Source organism: Nanorana parkeri, unplaced genomic scaffold, assembly GCF_000935625.1.
Source record: "Nanorana parkeri isolate BGI_ZX_2015 unplaced genomic scaffold, ASM93562v1 scaffold91, whole genome shotgun sequence".
In the NCBI taxonomy this organism is placed as follows: Eukaryota; Metazoa; Chordata; class Amphibia; order Anura; family Dicroglossidae; genus Nanorana; species Nanorana parkeri.
Window position 1 is genome coordinate 2030509 of NW_017306359.1, and position 20458 is coordinate 2050966.

At 41.1% G+C, this 20458-nt stretch overlaps 1 protein-coding gene across 1 annotated transcript in view; it reads left to right on the forward strand.

Moving 5' to 3' along the window:
• PPHLN1 (periphilin 1) overlaps positions 1–20458 on the forward strand; it is a 77487-nt gene that overhangs the window by 40924 nt on the left and 16105 nt on the right. Inside the window, exons 7-8 of the mRNA XM_018552535.1 lie at positions 3839–3964; positions 5556–5696. Coding sequence (XP_018408037.1) covers positions 3839–3964; positions 5556–5696 — 267 coding nt within the window. The remainder of the gene's footprint in view (positions 1–3838; positions 3965–5555; positions 5697–20458) is intronic.

The following is a 20458-nucleotide window of genomic DNA, read 5'->3' on the forward strand; positions in this document are numbered from 1 at the left end:
TATCTCTCTCTCTCTATATCTCTCTCTCTCTATATCTCTCTCTCTCTATATCTCTCTCTCTCTATATCTCTCTCTCTCTATATCTCTCTCTCTCTATATCTCTCTCTCTCTATATCTCTCTCTCTCTATATCTCTCTCTCTCTATATCTCTCTCTCTCTATATCTCTCTCTCTCTATATCTCTCTCTCTCTATATCTCTCTCTCTCTATATCTCTCTCTCTCTATATCTCTCTCTCTCTATATCTCTCTCTCTCTATATCTCTCTCTCTCTATATCTCTCTCTCTCTATATCTCTCTCTCTCTATATCTCTCTCTCTCTATATCTCTCTCTCTCTCTCTCTCTATATCTCTCTCTCTCTCTCTCTCTCTCTATATATATATAGCAGTACAGCTTTGTCACCTCCCTGTCCACTGCCTGTGACTGGACAATGAATGAGCAGCAGCAGACTGATGAGCTCCTCTCTCTCCTTCCTACGTCTCTTAGCATTTTCCTTTCTCAGCACATGTACATGCAGCAGTGCTTGATTTGCCCGGACAACTGTCCATCTGTAGTATGAGAGCCAATTTTGCTATTTAAATGTTTTGTTTAAAAATAATGATTTCATTAATATATAACTTGTATTGCATAACTGACTCTAATTAAAGGGCCAGACTGTGGCTTCTGGGATGCTGGTGGACGTTTTTAAATGCCTGGGAAAATTGCTTGAATTGTAAATAGCCGTTGATGCCTGTCTACATACAAGCGTTTCGGCGGCTGTAGAGCCACCCGATCGCTTGTATTTTGTGCTGCTCCGTGCACCCCCCGCCACCACCGATCCTGGGCTCCGTTGTGCCCCTTGCCCCGGACTGGCACAGCGCCTCTGTGACCGGAGATCAGAATCAGAGGGAAAATTAGCACATGCTCTCCCTCTGATCTCCTCTCTGGTCTCTGAATGCAGGAAGTGATGGATATTACATCACTTTGGCATTCAGCTTTCACTCTCTGGCTACAGAAGCAGATCTCTGCTTCATCAGCTTCTCTGGAGGTCCCTATGTGACATTAGTGGTCTTAAAGATGTCTCCATAAAGAGGACCTATCTCTGTAAATTGGTGATCACATAGGGGGCTTCTTTTCCACCTATGTGTTTAGCAATAAAGTTAAGTGGAAACAAAAAATTAGTCGCATAAAAAAAAACCATGTAAAGCCCCCTGCCCCCACATACAAACGCAAACATGCATTGGGTGTGCCCATGTGCGAAAGTGATGACATGTTACATATCACCGCAAACGTCGGAGTGGGGGCAATAATTCTAGGGTCATTCATCACTGTTAACACTAAGCTGAGCAGTAAAAGCTTTTAAAGTGTCGCCTAAGGCCAATTTTGGGTATTGTATTTTTGCATTTTTTTACCATATGTACAGGATGACCATCAAATGTAACAGTAATATGATTGGTGATTACAACTGTCACCTTTTATTCTTTAACATGCTCAGTGGTGCTTCAGTAGCGACAACATTTTTTTAAACATGTAAGGAACTTATATTCTGAATTGTATAATTTCATGTTTTTACTGTATACTTGGTTACTATACACATCCTAAAAATGTATTCTTACATGGTACCCCGTTTGGTCTTCCTATTGGCCACCTGTAGTTTCCTGCAAATCGTGACTGGAAGAGGAAGTGGCTGCTCTGCCAACCAATCAGGCTTTACTCATTTTCAGTGTTCAGGGAGCTGGGTATTAGGAGTAGAAAGCAGAGGGTTAACCCCATCAGTGTGTTACGGCCACTTCATTACCCAATCCACAGGTTGGGATGGTCCTTGACCAATCCATTTTTCTTTAACTGCAGGAGCAAAAAGTTGGGGGAGATTCTAGCAGTGCTTTCTTACATGGATGTCTGGATTAGAAAACTAGCTGCACAAGGTTAGACATTTTTGGCAGGTGAAACAATCCACACTTACATATTTCAGCTATGAATGTAGATGTTTGCCTTCCGATCCACTTGAGGCACACGTCATGGCTTCCTGCCCCTTCATCAGAGTGATGATCTCATGCATTAAGTTTCTTTTTATTCTCCACACTCTATGTTTTTAGAGGTCTTACAAAAGTTTCAAAATCTTTTTGTGGCTTTTTGTTCTTAGTAGTGTTCGTGTCACTGGCTTTAGGTTAATTGTATCTCAGAACACTTTTGATATTTGTTGCATGGTACACCAGTGGTATGCAACCTTGGTACTTCAGCTGTGGTGTAATTACAAACCCCATCATGCCTCTGACACTGGGAGTTATGTGGCTCAGTCTTGCGATGCCTCCACAACAGCACTCCACAAAATCAAATACAATAGATAGAAGTAGAACTGAAGGCAAGTTTTGGATCGAGTAAAGGAGAGTTATAACTAGGGATATACCGATACTAGTATAGGTATCAGTGCCCATACCGAGTATTTGGGCGAGTACTCGTACTCGCCCAAATGCTCCGATATTTACCTCCGACACCAGAAGTTCTGGTCAAAGGGAGATTTCTTCTGAACGGCTGTGCCACGAGGGATCATGAAGCCGGCTTCCCGGCAATCAGGAATCTGGACAGCCAGTAATGACCAAGCTTCCAGATTGGCTGGGAAGCTGGCTCTATGCTGTTTAGCCGGCTTCATGCTTATTGGCTGGGAAGTGGGCTTCACGGCCAATCAGCATCGAGCTGGGCAAACAGCTAAGAGCTGTCTTCCCAGGCAATTAAGAAGCCAGGCGGTGGGTAATTACACGCAGCCTGGTTTCCTGATGCCCGGGAAGCTGGCTCCATGCTAGCGGAAGTACCGGTATCGGTACTCGGTATCAGCGAGTACAGAAAGATAAATATCTGTACTTGATATTGAAAAACCGGTATCGGTGCATCCCTAGTTATAACCTCTTAGCTTTTTAAAAAAAAAATGTCTTCCGTCTGTTACTTATTGGGGAGATTTGCCTTCACTTCCTGTCTGATGGCCACAACTGGAAGTGAGAGGAAAATCTAAAAAAAAGGGGTAATCATCGGTGGTCAGCAGTGACACCAGAACTAGTGTGCCCCTGGCAGATTTCCAATCTATTCCTCTTCTAGTGACATTTTCTTTCACTAATAACTGTCACCAGGACAAATAGAGAGGGTGATCTCCTTAATGGGGACACAGGCAGTGATAAAAAATGGCTTCAGTTGCAATTTGAATATACTTCTCTTCTATTCAATATATTTTCATTTGGCTTTAGATTAGTATGGTGTCTCCCTTTAAGTGCAGAATTACACGTCTCCTAAAACATCTAAGGCTCCATTCACACTATGGGGTTTGTGATGCTTTCGGCAGGAAGCCCAAATATATGCGGTTTGGAATAGTTCACTGTCCCTGGACTCCTCTATTGTGCATCAAGGGACAGTGATCTATTCCAAACTGTATGTAATCGTATCACATTCAGTTACATGCGGGTTGCTGCGTACAGATGCGGCTGTTGTCACTCAATCATTAACTTGAAGGGGTGACAGCGGCCGCATCAAAATGGAAGATGTGGGACTCCTGCCACACTTAGTGTAAATGTAGCCCTAAGTTTACTTTGTGCACTTTTTACACTCAATGTTAAGAATGCACTTTAGCTGTCTTTCTCTTGTTTCTCAGTCATTATCGAAATAACATTTTCATATTTGAATAACTATGCTGATTGTGGTTATCAGCTGACTATATTTTGGCTTCCTGTTGAGTCCACCTGTATCGCTCCAGGACCTAGGTCAGACACATAAACATCTCTCAGCATATGCCAAACAGATGTTAACAGGTGATCGGTTACAAATAGGAACACATCTATCACACACTTCATAAACTATTTGGTTTGCGTTTTACAGAGTGTAGACCAAGATAAAGGAAGTCGTCTGTCAGAGATTGCTTTCGTGGAAGCTGCCTGCAAATGGGTTTCTGAGAAAATGGAGAAAGTGTCAGAAAGCAATGTACCTGAAGCCACAGAAGACTTTGTAAAAGTACATATCGTTCAATGATTTTCTAGTGATTTTAATTTAAGTGTGCAAGATGTTAAAGGTTATATAAATTCTTTTCGGGAAAATGGTTTCAAACCTAAATGCTTTGTCTGTGAAGCAATAATCTGTCACCTCTTTTCACTGTAGCTGCATAGTTCTGCTCTGCTTATTATAAATGTAGGACATTTTACATTTATTGGTAGGAGATAAATGGTTGCCAGAGGCTTAGTGATATTTCATATCTATGCCAGGGCTACATATATAGCAAACACGAGGAAGCCATCCAGTATGCAATACTAAGGTTTTAAGGCCACTACACCTAAATAAGCTTGGACATTTCATTCGTAAGTCCTCTACCTCCCGCCGGTCTATCGTAGTTTTCCCCCTTTTTGTAGCTACAACAGCCTTCACTCTTCTGGAAAGGATTTCGTGTGTGTCTGTGGGAATTTGTCCCCATGCAGCCAAAAAAGCATGTGTAATATCAGGTATGGATGTTGGATGAGAAGAGCTGGCTTGCAATTGGCATTCCAATTCATTCAACATTGTGCAGGCCAGTTAAGTTCCTCCAGACATAAAACCATGAGGGGAATTCATCAAAACTGGAGCAGACAAAATGTGGAGCAGCTCTACATGGCAACCAATCAGCCTCTCTCTTCAAATTGTTTAGTTAAAGGGTTTCTAAAGCCTCCATTTTTTTTGCATATATCTACTGCTAGCAAACAGTAGATATATGCAAAAGGTTTACTAAAAAAAAACAAAAGCGGTTCAAACTTACCCCGTGTTCGCCGCGCGCTCCCGACAGAAAATCCAAAACTGCTTGGGCGGCCGCAAAGCATCTTGGGGCGGGTGCATGCACAGTTCGGATTTTCGGCCAGAAGACGTGGAGAGACGCAAGGCAAGTCTATGGACACGTGCATCCGCATGCAGACACCGTGGGACAGGAAGTACCAGCAAGGACAGAGGAGTCGGCGCTGGATCGGAGAGCTGCCGCACCGCTGGAGGGACAGATGAAAACATCAGGAAAGAAGATGATCGGATTAAGAGACATCATTTAAGGGAAGTGCTAACATTAACATTGGGGGGGAGAGAAAAAATTTTTTACTTTAATGTCACTTTAAGATTTGAAAATGAAAACAAAGAAGCTGATTGGTTACCATGCACAGCTGCTCCAGTTTTTGTCTGCTTCAGTTTTGATAAATTCCCCTCAATGTCTTCATGCACCGAGCACAGAAAAGGGCCTTCTCCAAACTCTTGTAACAAGGCTAGAAGTGCACAACTGTCTAAAATTGTCTTTTTTTTTATACTGTATGGTGTAGCTTTAATAGTACCCTTTTACTGGAAACCCCAGAACCCAATAATTTGACTTTTTCTGTAGAAGTAACCCCGACTACGTGCAGCATCAGAACTACAAGTTGGAGTAACACTTTGCATATGTCCTTAAATGTATTTCAAATTCATCCTGGATTTGTCATACTGCAAAAGGTTTAATCAAGGTTTTGAATATTGCCAATAAAGATTTCTACACTGTAGGTGCTGAAGTTATGCTCTCTATAATATAAGTGCTCATATAGCTACCTTGTTCCCTAAGGCAGGATCGTCCTCTGCATTATTCGGGGATCAATCGGCAGACTTGGAAGCTAATGTGCCTGTGAATTCTGAACTCTACGAATCAAGTCCAGTTAGCAGCCGGTCAAAAGCCATTGGGGCAAAGACAAAAGAAATAGAAGAGGTAAGTGAAAGGAAAATGTTTTTTAAACCGAAGTCTACTTTTTGGTTAAAAAAATGTAGTGTAAACATAGCACTATGTCAGCAATCTGTCAGTTTCCACGTTTTTTTTTTTTTTGTCAGAATTACCGTACATTTTTGGGCTGGGTCATTTAACTGCTTTATGTTCCTGTCTGGCTTAACAGGAACTATGGGTACCAGAACATCACTTCCGATTATGGCACAGTGTGGTCCTGCAGTTAGCTGTGGGGAAACTACAAGTTCCATCATGCATCTGCCTTTGGGAGTCTGTTTTCACCATGCCAGGAGGGCCCGAGTTTGCCTACCTCTGCTGTAGCTCATGGGCGCACAGAGCAGGGGGGAAATACTATAAACCAACATTTCTAAATGTTTTATTATTTCGGTTTCCTCTATAACAACAAATCTTCTACAAATAGGGAAATCGGAGAAAGTAGCTATTCATCAGTAGCTAACTATTGTCCAAAACAGCCCAAATGTGTATATATGTTTCTAAACAAACCTTTTAAGCTTGCAAATTTATAAATGATGCTTATACCAATGTATTCCATATAAGATGTATTATTTGCTAACCAAAACAGATTCCCTTTACAGGTGTGGCCATGAGAAGTAAGTACTTTCCCCACACTTCCCTTTTGCATAATTACTACATCTGGATATGGGCGAACTCTGGACAATCTCAGTGCCTTGCCATAGTGTAGCACTCTGTGTCTGAGCAGCTAGTCTCCAAGTCTAAGTGAATCTGCTATATTTGACTACTAGGTGCAACATTCATGCCACTATAAAGGTGAATTTCAGGCACATGTAAAAAAACAAACACCAATAATGCAGTTATATATTTCAAAAATGTAATGTATTGTGAATGCAATGAGTATAAATACATATTTGTGACTTGATTTTAGTATTTTGTAATGCTCTGTACAGCAGCACCCAAACTGTGAGAGGAGGGGAAGGACTTGGGGCCAGTCAGGTGTCCTGCATGTAAATGTGCTGACAAGGATCCAACAGGAAAACATATACAAAGAGATAAACTCATGAGTCTGTTGCTGCTCATTCACTGTCCAGTCAGTCTGGAGACCGTGATATGACCTAAATGTTTTTCTTAACTGCAGCAGCGATAAATCGGGTCACTGTGCTGTTTGGCATGGCCGTGTAAATCTCAGGACTAGATAGACACATGCAAATTCAGGTATGACTTCTCTCTTATAAGAGTGGATTTAGTTGTTTTGGAGTGTGACATTTAGTATATCTGAAGAGTCATATATATCCCTAATATGTACAGAAACAATTGGTTGAAAACCAGTGCTACATACTACACATGGTTGGGCTTCTATATTTGCTTAAGTCTATATCTGCCTAAGCTCTCAATAAGCAAATTAGTTTCACTGAAACCAAGGCAAACAGAATAATTAGTTGTCCACACGAGTCGTGGTTCCTGTTTAAAAAGCTTAAACAAACACAAAAAGCACACAAACTGGATCTCAGGAATGATCATAATCATGTAGACCTCGAAATAGTATGGGCCCATTCACACCACAATGTTGTGCACCGCAATGCACAAAATTACATTTTGGCTTTATGAAGTGGTGCTTTTAGGAAATGTTGCACTATGAGCCTGTGACGGTAAACAATTCCCTTCTTGGCTGAGGGTGTGCTGGTAATGCTTTGCAACTTTCGATGGTGTTTTCCATAGCACAGTCATTACAGCAATCGCTAAACTTGGGTTGAGATACTGTAGAGAGTTCATTGGATGGCATGATTTCTGGACAGTTTTTTAATACGCAATGCACAAAGCATTAGCATGCTATAGCATTGTGTTGCAGCGCACTGTAGATGTGCGTTGGACTGCACTTTGTTAACCCACTGCAACACACACAGTGTACTGCTGTAACATGCATTTGGTACAGTCATAGAGCTGCTTTTTAAATCTTTCTCTAAATGTTTACAAGCCAAGAGCGTTATTTTGCTACAATTGCAGAAAATATGGGAACCACCTCTGCTGTCTTCAAGATAAATAACCCCAGGAAGAAGCATTTATAAATATACTGTTGCCTTAACAATATTCTTATTGTTAAGGGGACAGATTATTTATAACTGTTTCTCCCTGGAGTTATTTATATAAAAGACAGGAAAGGCGGCTCCCACGTATCTGTCATCACAGGTTTCATTTTTTTGGTTTAATCTAAGCTATGCTTTTGCCAATCAATAGGCATCTAGAATTCTTTTTCTGCACAAATGGGCAGGTTATCAACAAATTCAAATTAGGTTGCGTATTATATTTAGCCTGTGCATGCCTTAAAATATCATGAAACATCATATAAAAGCAGCATGACTTATCTTGTGCAAACCTTAATGGTTTTATCATGGTAATAAGTCAGTTGAAGACTTCATATATAGAGACACCGGCGCTCCAAATAGTAAGTCAAATACGTCTGTTTATTGACAAACGAGCAGCATTACGTGATGCACTCAATGCAACGTTTCGGGGTCTCACAGGATCCCCTTCATCAGGCAGAACAAGATCCTGTGAGACCCCGTGTCTCTATATATCCTACTGGCTAAATATCACGGTGGCCAGCCGCCGACAGCCGCAGCACCCATCTTTATTACTTTGGAACAGCGGTTTCGAGTGCGATGGGTTCATGGACTTTACTCTGAATGTAATGGAAGTCTCACAACTACTACATAAGAACTAGTACTTGGGTACATGAGGACAGCTCGTGCAAGTTTATTTGGTCTCTGGTGTGTTCCGGCTTTCTCATTGGCTGGTGCTAAGGCAGCTAGGTTACTGGTAACCACAGCTACCACCAATTGGAAGCACAGTTACGACCAATTGGCAGAATGTGTAGCAATGTAAGGTATACTGTCTAAGGGCTTGTTCACACCATCTCCAGACCAGAAAATTTTTGGTCTGGTCCAAAAACACATCCCCATAGATTCCGGTGGTTTTCCTGAGTGCTGTTCACACCATTGCGTTCAGTTCCAGAGCTTTCCAAAAAAGTCTAGCACGTGACATTTTTTCTGGTGTGGAACACACAAATTTATGTAAATGCATGCAAATGCACCAGATCGCAAGGAAATGCACCAATTGAGACTAAAAAAAAAAAAAGGCACCGGAAAGCATCAAGACCGCATCTTAACCGCACATGGCACTGTTTTGCAGAAACACATCCAGATCTGCCCTGGAGATGGTGTGAACAAGCCCTACAATGTAAGAGCTAAAATGGCAAACCATATAACACAAGCCGAGGGTGTCAGCTTTTATTATTAATAATAATGATGATAATCACTAGATGGAGACCTGATGGAGAACTGCAGGTCCCACTCTGCTGATTGACAGCAGAAGTGGGCGGGTGCAATAGCTAGTTTGCTATTGCAAAGTGAAATAGCCAATAGGAATGTAGCTATGCATTCCAATGCTGATTTATTTTTTTCTGACTTACAACTGCCGGGGCTCAGATGTCAAAAAAAAAAAAGATTGCAGCGAAAGGTTTACTCTGCTCGATCGGGCAGAGTAAACCTTTCCGGGAGAAAGTGTTTCTCTCCTGGGCGGCCGGGAGCTGCTATCTAATAGTGGGAGACTCCCGGCGACCCCTGGCAAATTGTCATTCGACCCCCGAAGCGGTCCCGACCCACAGGTTGAGAACCGCTGCCTTAAAGAGAGGAAACTGCCTTTTTCTAGATGCTTACCTTGACAGATCACCATATAAGTGTTTAATTGTGCACAAATGATGACTGTATAAAATCATGAGCTTTTCAATGTAATCACATTTTGGGACAGGAACTTTCTAACATGAATGTCAATATAATATATTTACAAATTGAGGTGTTCTTGTGTAAAACCGTTTTAGATAATGTCTGGAAGAGTAAATTAACTTTACTGCTTTCATGCTAACAGTGACTTCAGAGACTGTGCATTCAGCCTTTCATTTCTTCCCATCTAAGAGCTGTCACATCTTAGATTTACTACTTTATTCTTTTAGATGAAATGTTCCCTACCTAACAACATTTTTCCATGGAAGCCTTATGAATCAAGTCACAGATTGAAAGCCAGTAAATGTGTTGTATTAAATTTAGATTTAAAATAAACATTGTAACATTCTTCTTCGGCTTGCTTTTTACACTTTCCTAGCAGTGCATTTGCAAGGGCAGCATTTCTGAGAATGAGAATTTCAGATTCAAGACCGCTCCCTTGTCTCATGTTTAACCCTTTTAGTGCTGCTGCACAAGTATATCCCACATACAGAGGTTGGTAGTATTTGACATGTCAGGATTTGCTTTGCAGAGTTAGTTTACTACAGGGATCTGATTTAAACGATATTAGTTCAGAGTTAAAATTGCTTTTTAAATCTTTTATTTATATAACTGCATTATATTTCATGGCATTTTATAGTGTATGATAGGGATAAAGCAGTTTCGTTATAATCATGAAGAATTGCAAGTCAAACCATGACTATCCAGCAATGAAAAATGCCAACCAGACTGCAGATCCATCAATCCATGATTATACAGCAATGGAGAATGGCAACCAGTAATCATGGATTGCTGAGATTTGTAGTCCTCTATAGCCGTTCGCCATTCTCTATTGCATTTGATTTGCACTGTGACAATACACCAATAAGAGAAGATCAACAGGCAGCCGTAGTATAAAAGTTTCCTTACCTGCTGTCAGGAGGGTAAAGCTGGCCATACACCTTACAATTATCTGCAGATTTCCTGTGGTCAGATGGAAAAGGTGGAACAGATTCTTCCATCTACACTTAACTGTTTGGCCCAGGTGGAGATTACTCCATCCAATCTGTTGCACTTTTTCCATCTGACCACAGAAAATCTGCAGATAATTGTAAGGTGTATGGGCACCTTAAAGGGGTTCTAAACCCTCTGTTTTTTTTTTTGCTTATATCTACTGCTAGCAAGCAAGCAGTAGTACTAGCAAGCAGTAGATATAGGCAAGAAGTGTAAAAAAAAAAAAAACAGCTTAAAATCATTTAAAACTTACCTCGTTATCGCCGCTCGTACGCCCGCATCAGGAACTGCTCGTACGCCCGCAAAGGATCTTGGGGCGGCATGCGCAGTTCCGATTCTCAGCCGGGAGACTAGCAGAGACGCAAGGTAAGTCTATGGACGCGTGCACCCGCCTGCAGACACCGCTGGATCGGAGAGACAGAGCAGTCAGCGCTGGATCGGAGTGACGTCACTGGCGCTGGAGGGACATATGAAAACGTGGGGAAAGAAGAGGAAGATGGGAAAAAGAGACATCATTTAAGGTAAGTGCTAACATTTACATTGGGGGGAGGGAAACCTTTTTTTGCCTTTTTTAATGTCACTTTAAGGCTCCAGAAGGTCTGTGAGGGTCACTCAGATTTGCAGCGTTGTGTCTGCAGGCGTTCACCAGTACTATGTACAATTACTATGCTCCAGCAAAAAGATAGCAGCAGGCAATAAAACCACCTATATAGTGAATGTATCATGAATTAATCAAAAATCGTGCCGCGCATTAACAACTTAATCTAAAGTATTTCAAAAGACCTATTAGGGCATATAACACTTCATATGATCCTTCACTTAAAATGCTCTAAAACAATATGTATTAGTGATAATTAGGGATGCTTCGATACCACTTTTTTAAGACAGAGTACGAGTACCGATACTTTTTTTCAAGTACTCGCCGATACCAATTAACGATACTTTTTCTTGAAGGGACAGGTCACATTTTTTCTAAAGCAATACAAAATCATGATCTTAGGTCAGTTTCTTTAATATTATGAAGAACATGAAATGAATATTTATCATGCCATTGCTAACTAAGGCTTGTATCCCCATAGTGGGGAAAATAGATGAACACATGTCCAGACTTATTTATTATAAAAAACATTTTAAATAAAGGCAGGTATGCAGAATTGGATATAGCTGTGCCACACTATACAGTGTTCTGGAGTCTGGACATGTGCTCATCTATTTTCCCTACTAGGGGGATACAAGCCTTATTGATGTATCTGAGTATTTGCACGAGTATGAGTATTAATTATCCAATGTCTTTTTTTTTATATTATACAATGTATAATATAAAAAAAGAAATTCATTGAATAATGAAATAAATATTTAGATCATGCCATTGCTAACTAAGGCTTGTACTCCAGAACACTGTATAGTGTGGCACAGCTATATCCAATTCTGTATAACTGGCTTTATATTATTATTACATTTTTTATAATATAAAGCCAGGTATGCAGAATTGGATATAGCTGTGCCACACTATACAGTGTTCTGCTCTGGACATGTGCTCATCTATTTTCCCCACTAGGGGGGATACAAGCCTTAGATCACCAGTCACTCCTGACTGGTGAGGAAGCCTGTCAATCATCCAATCGGCCAATCAGCCTGTGACTGGTGAGGAAGCCTGTCAATCATCCAATCGGCCAATCAGCGGCAGAAGAGGCCAGAATGGAGCAGAGGACTTGGAGGCGGAGTTTACTTTCGGACGTTCGCCCGTGGAGGAGGAGTTCGCGGCCATCTTGTTTCATTGAAGACGCTGTGGAGGTCCTGTGTGCGGCGGTTTCAGGTCCTTGAAGGTGGCGGACGCGGCACAGGTACTCGTTTTTTGTATCTGAGTATTTGCACGAGTATGAGTACTCATGCAAATACTCGGTATCGCCGCCCATAACGATGCTTGTATGCTTGTGTTTTGTATTGTATCTGAGCATCCCTAGTGATAATACTTTAAAGTGCTCAAAGTGTTCTTGCAGGTGTATATAGTACACACACTTATAACAAAACAAAGTCTCTCAGTGTTGTGTTTTCAAATCCTCTCCACTTGACACCGCTATGTGCCCTCATGAAAAGCTGCTCACCTCCAGGTTAGACCTTCATATAGGTTATAATTGGCTCAGAGAATCACCAGATCAGTCACTGCCATTGTTTGTTTATTTCTCACTTCCCTTCCACGGTATTACAGTGCAGAGATCACATAGGAATGAATGGACCTGTAGTGTAAAACCATGAAATACTTTGTGTGTTGAAGTCTCCCACAAGAGAAAGGGGGGCGGAGAGTTCAGACCGTACCGCTGTGTCCTTTTCTCCACTTTGTGCCTGATAGCTTCGCCCACTGTGTGCGACCTCACCAGGGCTGCATTCGCGTCTCACCAGGGCTGTACTGGCTATTACTGGGCTCATCAGGGCTGCATGTGGGGCTCTCGGGGGCTGTACCGTCTATTGCCGGGCTCTCCAGGGCTGCGATTGCGTCTCTCCAGGGCTGTACTGTCAGGTGCTAGGCTGTCTAGGGCTGCAATCGAGTCTCATCATGGCTGTATGTGCGGCTCTCCATGGCTGTTCCGGGCATCCGGCTCTCCAGCACTGCGGGGTTGTCCAGTGCTGTGCCGGTCTCGGGAAGGAGGAGATGTGCGGCCAGACGGGCACTGCCAAGGGCAGCAAAAACTAGGTCCCCAGCAAGCACGGGAACTCAGGCAGCTGAACTTGTTTAAAAATAGTGCCCTGTATCGGCATCGGTGCATTCCTAATAAATAAATATAAATCTACACGCACTCAGTAGCCTGGAATATAACTTTCTCACAGCTGCAATATACTCTATTTAACATAAAAAATATCTCCAGTTTTTTATTAAAATGTTATCCTGTCTGCTTTGTATATTGCTGGGATTTTAGCTGATGGTACATTGTGCTGTATTATCATACAGCACAATGTACCATCAGCTATAGAGGAATACAAATCCCAGCAACACATTATAGAGCACCATGTGTGGGAAAGTGCAGGCTTACCTGAGCAGTCTTCCAGAACTTGCTTCTGAGATCGGGCATGTCTATCAGCGGCTGTCACCCTCCTTACTTCTTCTCCCCACGTCTCTGTGCCGATCGTGGATGTGGGCAGGCAGGGAGGAGGTGCGGTTTGTGGATGCGGGTGGGTCTGGCAGCGGCGAGCGTGAGGTGGGGAGGAGGTGCGGCTCGCAGCGTGTGTGGAGCCGTGTACAAGGCCAACTAATCGGAAGCCGATTAATCGATTATAATCGACTTAGTTGATTAGTTGTTGCAGCCCTACTCTCTTTAATGTGGTTGGTTCCCTTTTTGTTTGGGGTTTTGTTTTTTTGGGCTGCTTAGTCAATGTTGTTTAGGTGCACCTTCCCCTCAGGTTGGACTGCTTTTAGATGTCATTAGGTTGCTCATCAAAGCTGTGTCCCTTAATGGATGATGGCTAATATAATTTCTGTACTTAAAGTCCGTTTCTTAATTGTTTAATACAGGACCCCGTGATCCTAGACCACTTAGTTGTGCAGCTGCCTTCTGGTGATTGGACACTGGCAAACAAAGCTGTAAGGATATAGATATATAGATAGTGAGAGCGCGTGCGCACACCGGCCCGTTCGGCAGTGGTCGAGCAAGCAGGCCACTAACATTCTCGGCGGGTTCTCAAGCCTGCTTGTTTGACGGAAGACGTGCGACCGTACAGTAGAAACATTCGCACGCCTTCCATACACTGCACGATTATCTACGATCGCGGGATTTCCCGCAAGTCTCGTGCGAAAACCGTACAGTGTATGGGCACCTTAAGACTATCATACATTACAGGACACAGGATCTTAAAGAAAATATAGGATTTTTGTCTTATCTATAAAATCTTTTTATTGGAGTGCATTACAGGATACTGGTCTCTCCAATCTGTTCTCATGATTGACTCCTTATCGATTGCTCTGAAACTAAGGCTTGCTGGGAATGGGATGGAATATATTAGGGCTGTCCTTACATCTTTGATTGCCAGTGTCCGATCACTTGAAAGAAGTTCTACTGCAATGTGTGCTCCAAGAAAAAGATTTTACAGTTAAGACAAAATTTCTATTTTCTCCGAGTTCATTGAGGAACACGGGTTCCTATCCTCAAATGCTATCAGTTTCTCTTTAGACTTTTTGCTACACCAGAGCACGTGTGAGGCAGGAAGGGTTATAGCCTCCAAGGGCTGACCATCATTTTTTTTATGTGCCTAGAGTCCATTTCTCCTGTAGGCAGCAGTATAAACTAGCTTGGTTATTATCATAAAAGCTGTGACCCTGAATGGACAAAGAGGAAAGGATCTTACAGGGAGTACAAAAATCCTATTATTGTGCCATGCTATGATTTGTATTTGTACATACATTGGAGAGATGCCATTGAGAGATAACTGGAACTGAGACCCTGTAGAAACAGGACAGACCTTAGTGTAATGTGTTTTTGGGTTAAACATACAGGAGATCAAGGCCAGCCCCCCTCCAAGTTTTGCCCTCTTAGCCAGGTGGTTGACAAAGAAAACCTCATCCTGGTTCTCATTCAACTTTTATGCACAGCGGCCACTGTAAACTGGTGGAGGTACTTCAGAAGACATAAGGAAGTTCGAAACAGAAAGTATGATTACTGTTTTAAAATGCTGTAAATAATCTTTTCTCATCTATTCCTTCAAGGGCGCTAAGACCTGGTCAGTGGGTTATAGTCCAGAGCTGCATAAAAAGGCTTATTTTAAATAGCTGTGAGGTCCATACAGAGACGTAAAGTCTTGTAACACATGATTGCAAAATCGTTCCCTATGTGATGAAACATAACAACACATCTAGTCAGCAGTTTATTGCTAGCTGTGTGACCTTAAGTGACTTATGCTGCACATACAGTAGGACAGTGGGTCAGGAAGCGGTCAGTTTCCAGTCAGCGATTCGTTCATCTAAAAAATATTGTGTTAATTTTTAGAAAATCGATCCTTGCAGCACATTCCTCCAAAAAAAAAAATTGATTATTTTTTTCTGATTTTGTTATACTCTCATCATTTCCTCATATTTTTGATATTTTGTTAGAGTCTCGTATGTGTTTTGTGAATGTGTTTTTCTTGGTAGAGAAAGTTTGTTGTGTTTATGGAATGATCATTTTAAATTAAATTTATGTATTACTAAGGCTTTGGCTACAAGCTTTTTCTATTCCCTTCGTGTCTTTCCAGTACTAACAAAAATCTTGACATGAGAAGCTACGAGGTTTTTGGTGTTTTAATATGAGTCTTCAAGGGCTTTGTTTTTGCCACTAACCATCTTATTTGTGTATAAGAAATATTTATTCTCTTCTTATTATAGCAATGTATTAGTATCTTTTGTGATACCTAAAGGAAGGTGCTACGCAACCATTTTTTCACTTTTATAAGTTTGGTGTTATAATCATAATTTAAGAATAAATATACAGATTACTGCATAATTTCAGTAGTGACCAGTTCCCTTTTAAGATATGTTGTATGTAGACACGCACAGCTCCATTAAAAACTATTGCTGGCTCATTTCTGCATGGTCAACAGAGAATAGACTAAAATGTGTTATGACAGCTAAAGTCTCAGTTATGAGCACCTGACTGAGTGGCATATTTCCCATATACACTGCCTGATTATCCCCCCAAAATTGCAGAAAATCTGGTAGTGTATAAATTCTACATGGCCATGGCAGTTTTTCTCTGCCTATATGCAGGCTATATCTCTGTTTATGTTTCCAATTCCTAATGTCCAGTAGCAATTGTCATACATGTTTTGAAATAAGCAACTAGTGTGATTTTAGTCTGTATAGTTTGGATTCTGTGCACAACATATACATATATAGGATCTTTTTGAATTGAATGACCTGCACACAACACTACTTGAGAACAGATGACATACTTCAATATTTATTATATCACATTTACACAGGAAATGTTGACTGACGTATAATGTGTTTGATAGACTCCTAATAAAGCCTCCGAGTGCTCTACATTTCATGTTTATATCGGTACACACAGAGGCATACTCGCATACGTGTTTCCTACAAGTGCCTATATATTGTGTTTTTATATTTTACAGTCTGTATTTTAAAGTGGCATTTTGAAAGTTGTGGTTCATTTTCCTGTTGGCATTTGATATAAATGTCTGCGTAAACACAGGCATTAAGTAAACGCATGGAAGTTTAGCTTTCAACCTCTGGGCCCAGTAACTTGTTAACTGTTTATTTTGGTTGAGCTCCACGCTGTAAATTTCTGCTCCACTGATTTTACCATCAACCTAAAAGCGTATCTTTGTAATTGCCGAATAAATGATACTCGCTGAACAGAATAATCCTTGTTCTATCTGAAGACTGAAATGTACTACACAATTTCAAAAGCATATAAATGGTTATTTTATGACAGTCTTTTAGTAAATGTATGCTTTGGAAATACTTAACCAATTCAGTTTATTATGGCCATGGCAGCATTTGCCGACTTGCCTTCCAATATTCAGTTATGGGGCAGTATGTCTACCCTGTAAACAAGGCAATTTAAAACATGGCAAATTGAAATTGTAAACCTGAAACTGGCATTTGTGTGGCATATAAAACTTTTGTGTTTGAAAGATCAAAGCCTTTCAGATTTGAGTGAGTGGGCCTGAACTGAAGTATAATCAGTTTGGCCAGGCAGTAAGTTTTTTTAATTTTTCGTTTTCCCCGTGTCACAGACACGTACAAAATGCCCCTATATCATACAGATAACACATTCAACAACCGGGTCAACATAACCCAAGATAAGGGCCAGGCAGTAAGTTACTACTTTTATAAAGCTTTTCTTCCAGCCAAAGTTTAACCTCGGAATCAAGGGAAGCAGAGATTAACCAAAGTTTCTGGTCACAGTCATTGTACATGTTGGCCACTTTGTGGGGAAGCCTGGGTTGCTGTATTGATTACAATATCATGTGTTATCATGGCAGATCTAACCATGTTGTCCTGGTATGGAAGTTGACACGGCTGAAGGATGACTTTTGGGGCTAGTTTTGGTGGTTCCCTATTCATTAAAAGAGAACTAGGCCAAACCCTTTTTGGCTGTAGTTCTCTTTTGGTTCACAGGATGTTCTCCTGTGTCTCAAAACTCAGCATATAGCAGGGTATTTCCTGCTATACAATCGGAGCACAGTCCTGGGCTGCAGCAGGGAAGGATCCCCACAATATTGTCAGGATCCACCCTGCTGCATGATTGACAGCTGGGATTGCCAGATGTGCATGAGTGGGAGTTGCATCATCAGGGCCTGACTAATCAATCTGTGGAAGGTGCGGAACCAGAAGTAGGATCGGGAAGTAAATGGAAACACCAGCAAGGGAGGAGCAAATATGTTTTTGGGATGGAAGGACATTAAACCTAACCTGTTACTTTGCCAAAGAAAAGTAGAAACCATTGTTTGTCTGATGGATTGTGGAAAAGATTCCATCTCTGCAGGTTTATTTTTCCTTGGAATGTTTGTGACTATACACTTTGCATTCTGATTGTACAATTGTAGTGTAAGGGCCTATCTGATTGAGTTGATTGTTTAGGTAAGCTCTCATATTCTGTAGCTCTGGTAAAGCTAAAGGAGATTGTGCAAAGAATGTAAAACCAGAATTTAGCATGTGTGGCCAGCTTTAGTGAGATCTTTTATTGAAAGCAAGCTTTTCTAGAACATTGGTACTTGCATGACATTTTCAGTGGCAAATTAGAAAAGCTGGGGAATATGTGAAGTATGTGTAGGCACCATATTGTGTTTGCTATACAGTGTATAGTTTTGTTTTTTTATATATTACCCTGTCTTATATAGTAAGTCACCTTAGGCTTTGGGAAGGATGTTGCAGCACTAAGGTGAATAAAGCTCTCCAACTGTTAAGTAAAAAAGGACAAGAATCCTATGCAGCTTTTTTCCTGTTTAGTTTTATTGGCAATGCATATGCACTCTGTTTTGTTGAACAAAGTATCTTTTTTTTCCTCCTTTTCTAAGCAGTAGAGCAGATAATTTGTTTAATGCATGATGGTGCTCATACTTTTAAAACTGTACTGTAAGAAAAGGGCTCCAGTTAGGAATTTCTTCTCCTTGCACACTATCCATCTACACATACAGAGCAGTCTCTCTTCAGGCAGGTTCCGTCAGTTGCTGTTACAGAGCACTTCCCCTTGATGTCGGTGCCATAATTGAAACAAGATTTTGTGAGGATTGTTGCCAAATCCACATTTCTAGACTTTCAGAAAAATACTGCAGCTCTTTGTGCATGTCTATGGAGAAATAAAACGTCAAACTAACCAATAAAATTAAAGAGTAATTGTACTTTCAAGTGAAGTGCCCTATAGCTCTGGCCTTCACCCTTCTGAGCAGACATACCTTCATCTGATAGTCTTTGCTTTCTTTACATCTTTCACAGCGATCCTCTGTCCTTGCTGGCTCCATGTATGCAGTTATGTTTCATAGCGGTGAATGGGGTAGTTTCCAGGTCATCTTGGAAATCATCAGCTCCATTCTTCTCTATGGTACAAAACTGCATAAGGTAGTAGGGACAGGGGATTGCTTTGAGCAATGTGAACAAATCTGCAGAAGAGTGGATTATCAGATGAAGGTATGTCTCCATTAGATGTGTCCACTATGTAGTACAGTGTTCAGGGGTGTGATGGTCAGCTCTGTAGCACACTTTATTTGAAATGCTCTTTCATTGCATACCATATAGTGCACATTCTTTTTATTCTGATGAAAACTGTCCTGCTGCATCCATCTTGAATCTTACAAAAATTGTCCCATAAACCTTGTAAACTATATAGTTACGCAACTTTTTTTTTTTTACCCAGTTAGTCAGCTCATATGCAAAGGAGGGAACTCTTCAAATTTATAGTGGGGAGACTGGGAAACATGAAACTTAATTTGACGCCAATAGCAGGTTCTTTTGATCAAGAACAAACAGATTTCATGCATTATAAATAAATGCATTGAAGCACTTTATGAAAATTGCATAAGTGGATCTTACTGTTTACTGGAAACAATTTCAAGCCTTCAGGCTGAGTTCAGAGGTGGCAGCGTTCTACACTGGATCTCTTTTTAGAGGGCAGTGGGGCAGCATCTCGGTCTCGTTTATTGCAGCGATTTGCTTTTGACAAGAGGGGGCATCTGGTATATTCTTTGCCGCAAAGCATTGTGGCTGCAGCAATGCATATAGCATTGTTCAGCAGCAGCGCTGATTTTGCAACAGGCGACCAGGTGGCGGTAAAACCACAAATCAATCGCCTGTTTTTACTGCCTACCTTCCCTTCCCCCTTGCCACCCACCAGAACAGGGCCTCAAAGATCTAGGCAGCTACTATAAATGTATATGCAAATCATGACTCTGTTTGTAAAAGTCATGCTTGTCCTCCATCTCCTGAACCTCCTTATTTATTTATTGGGCCATTTATCACGACAATAAGAGGAACACTCAAGCTTAGCTTTTATCTAGAAAATCGAGATCTGCATATAAATCACAGGAGCCTAGAACTCAATATGTGTCCATTCTTCTTTCTCTGCAGTTTCCACCAAAGGTAGCCTCTGCTTATGTGCTTTATGTGCAGTCTGACGTGACCTGGTTTGTGATGGGTTTACTTTTAAAAAGGCACACCGTTCTGAAAAAAATTTAAAGTAGACAATGGTGAATCTAGATTATTATACTGTGTAATAGGTAAAAACATTATTCTAAACATAAAATTAATTTTTAGGAATCAAATTGATTGTTAGTTTAGGTGATTAAAAAGGTTTTTTGTTTTGTGTTCCTTACAAAGTCTAATGCTAAATGGTAAAAGATTTCCTTTGACTTTGGTATTCCAGGATTACTATGGTAGGAATAATTATTTGGGGGCCATCCCATTAGTTTCTAAAGGGGATTGCAGGTTTTAGGTACTTGAACCATTTTTGACCTCTATCCGGGTAGTATGTGGGGATTCCTGTAACAGTAGGCCGCTGTATACCATCTCACATCTGT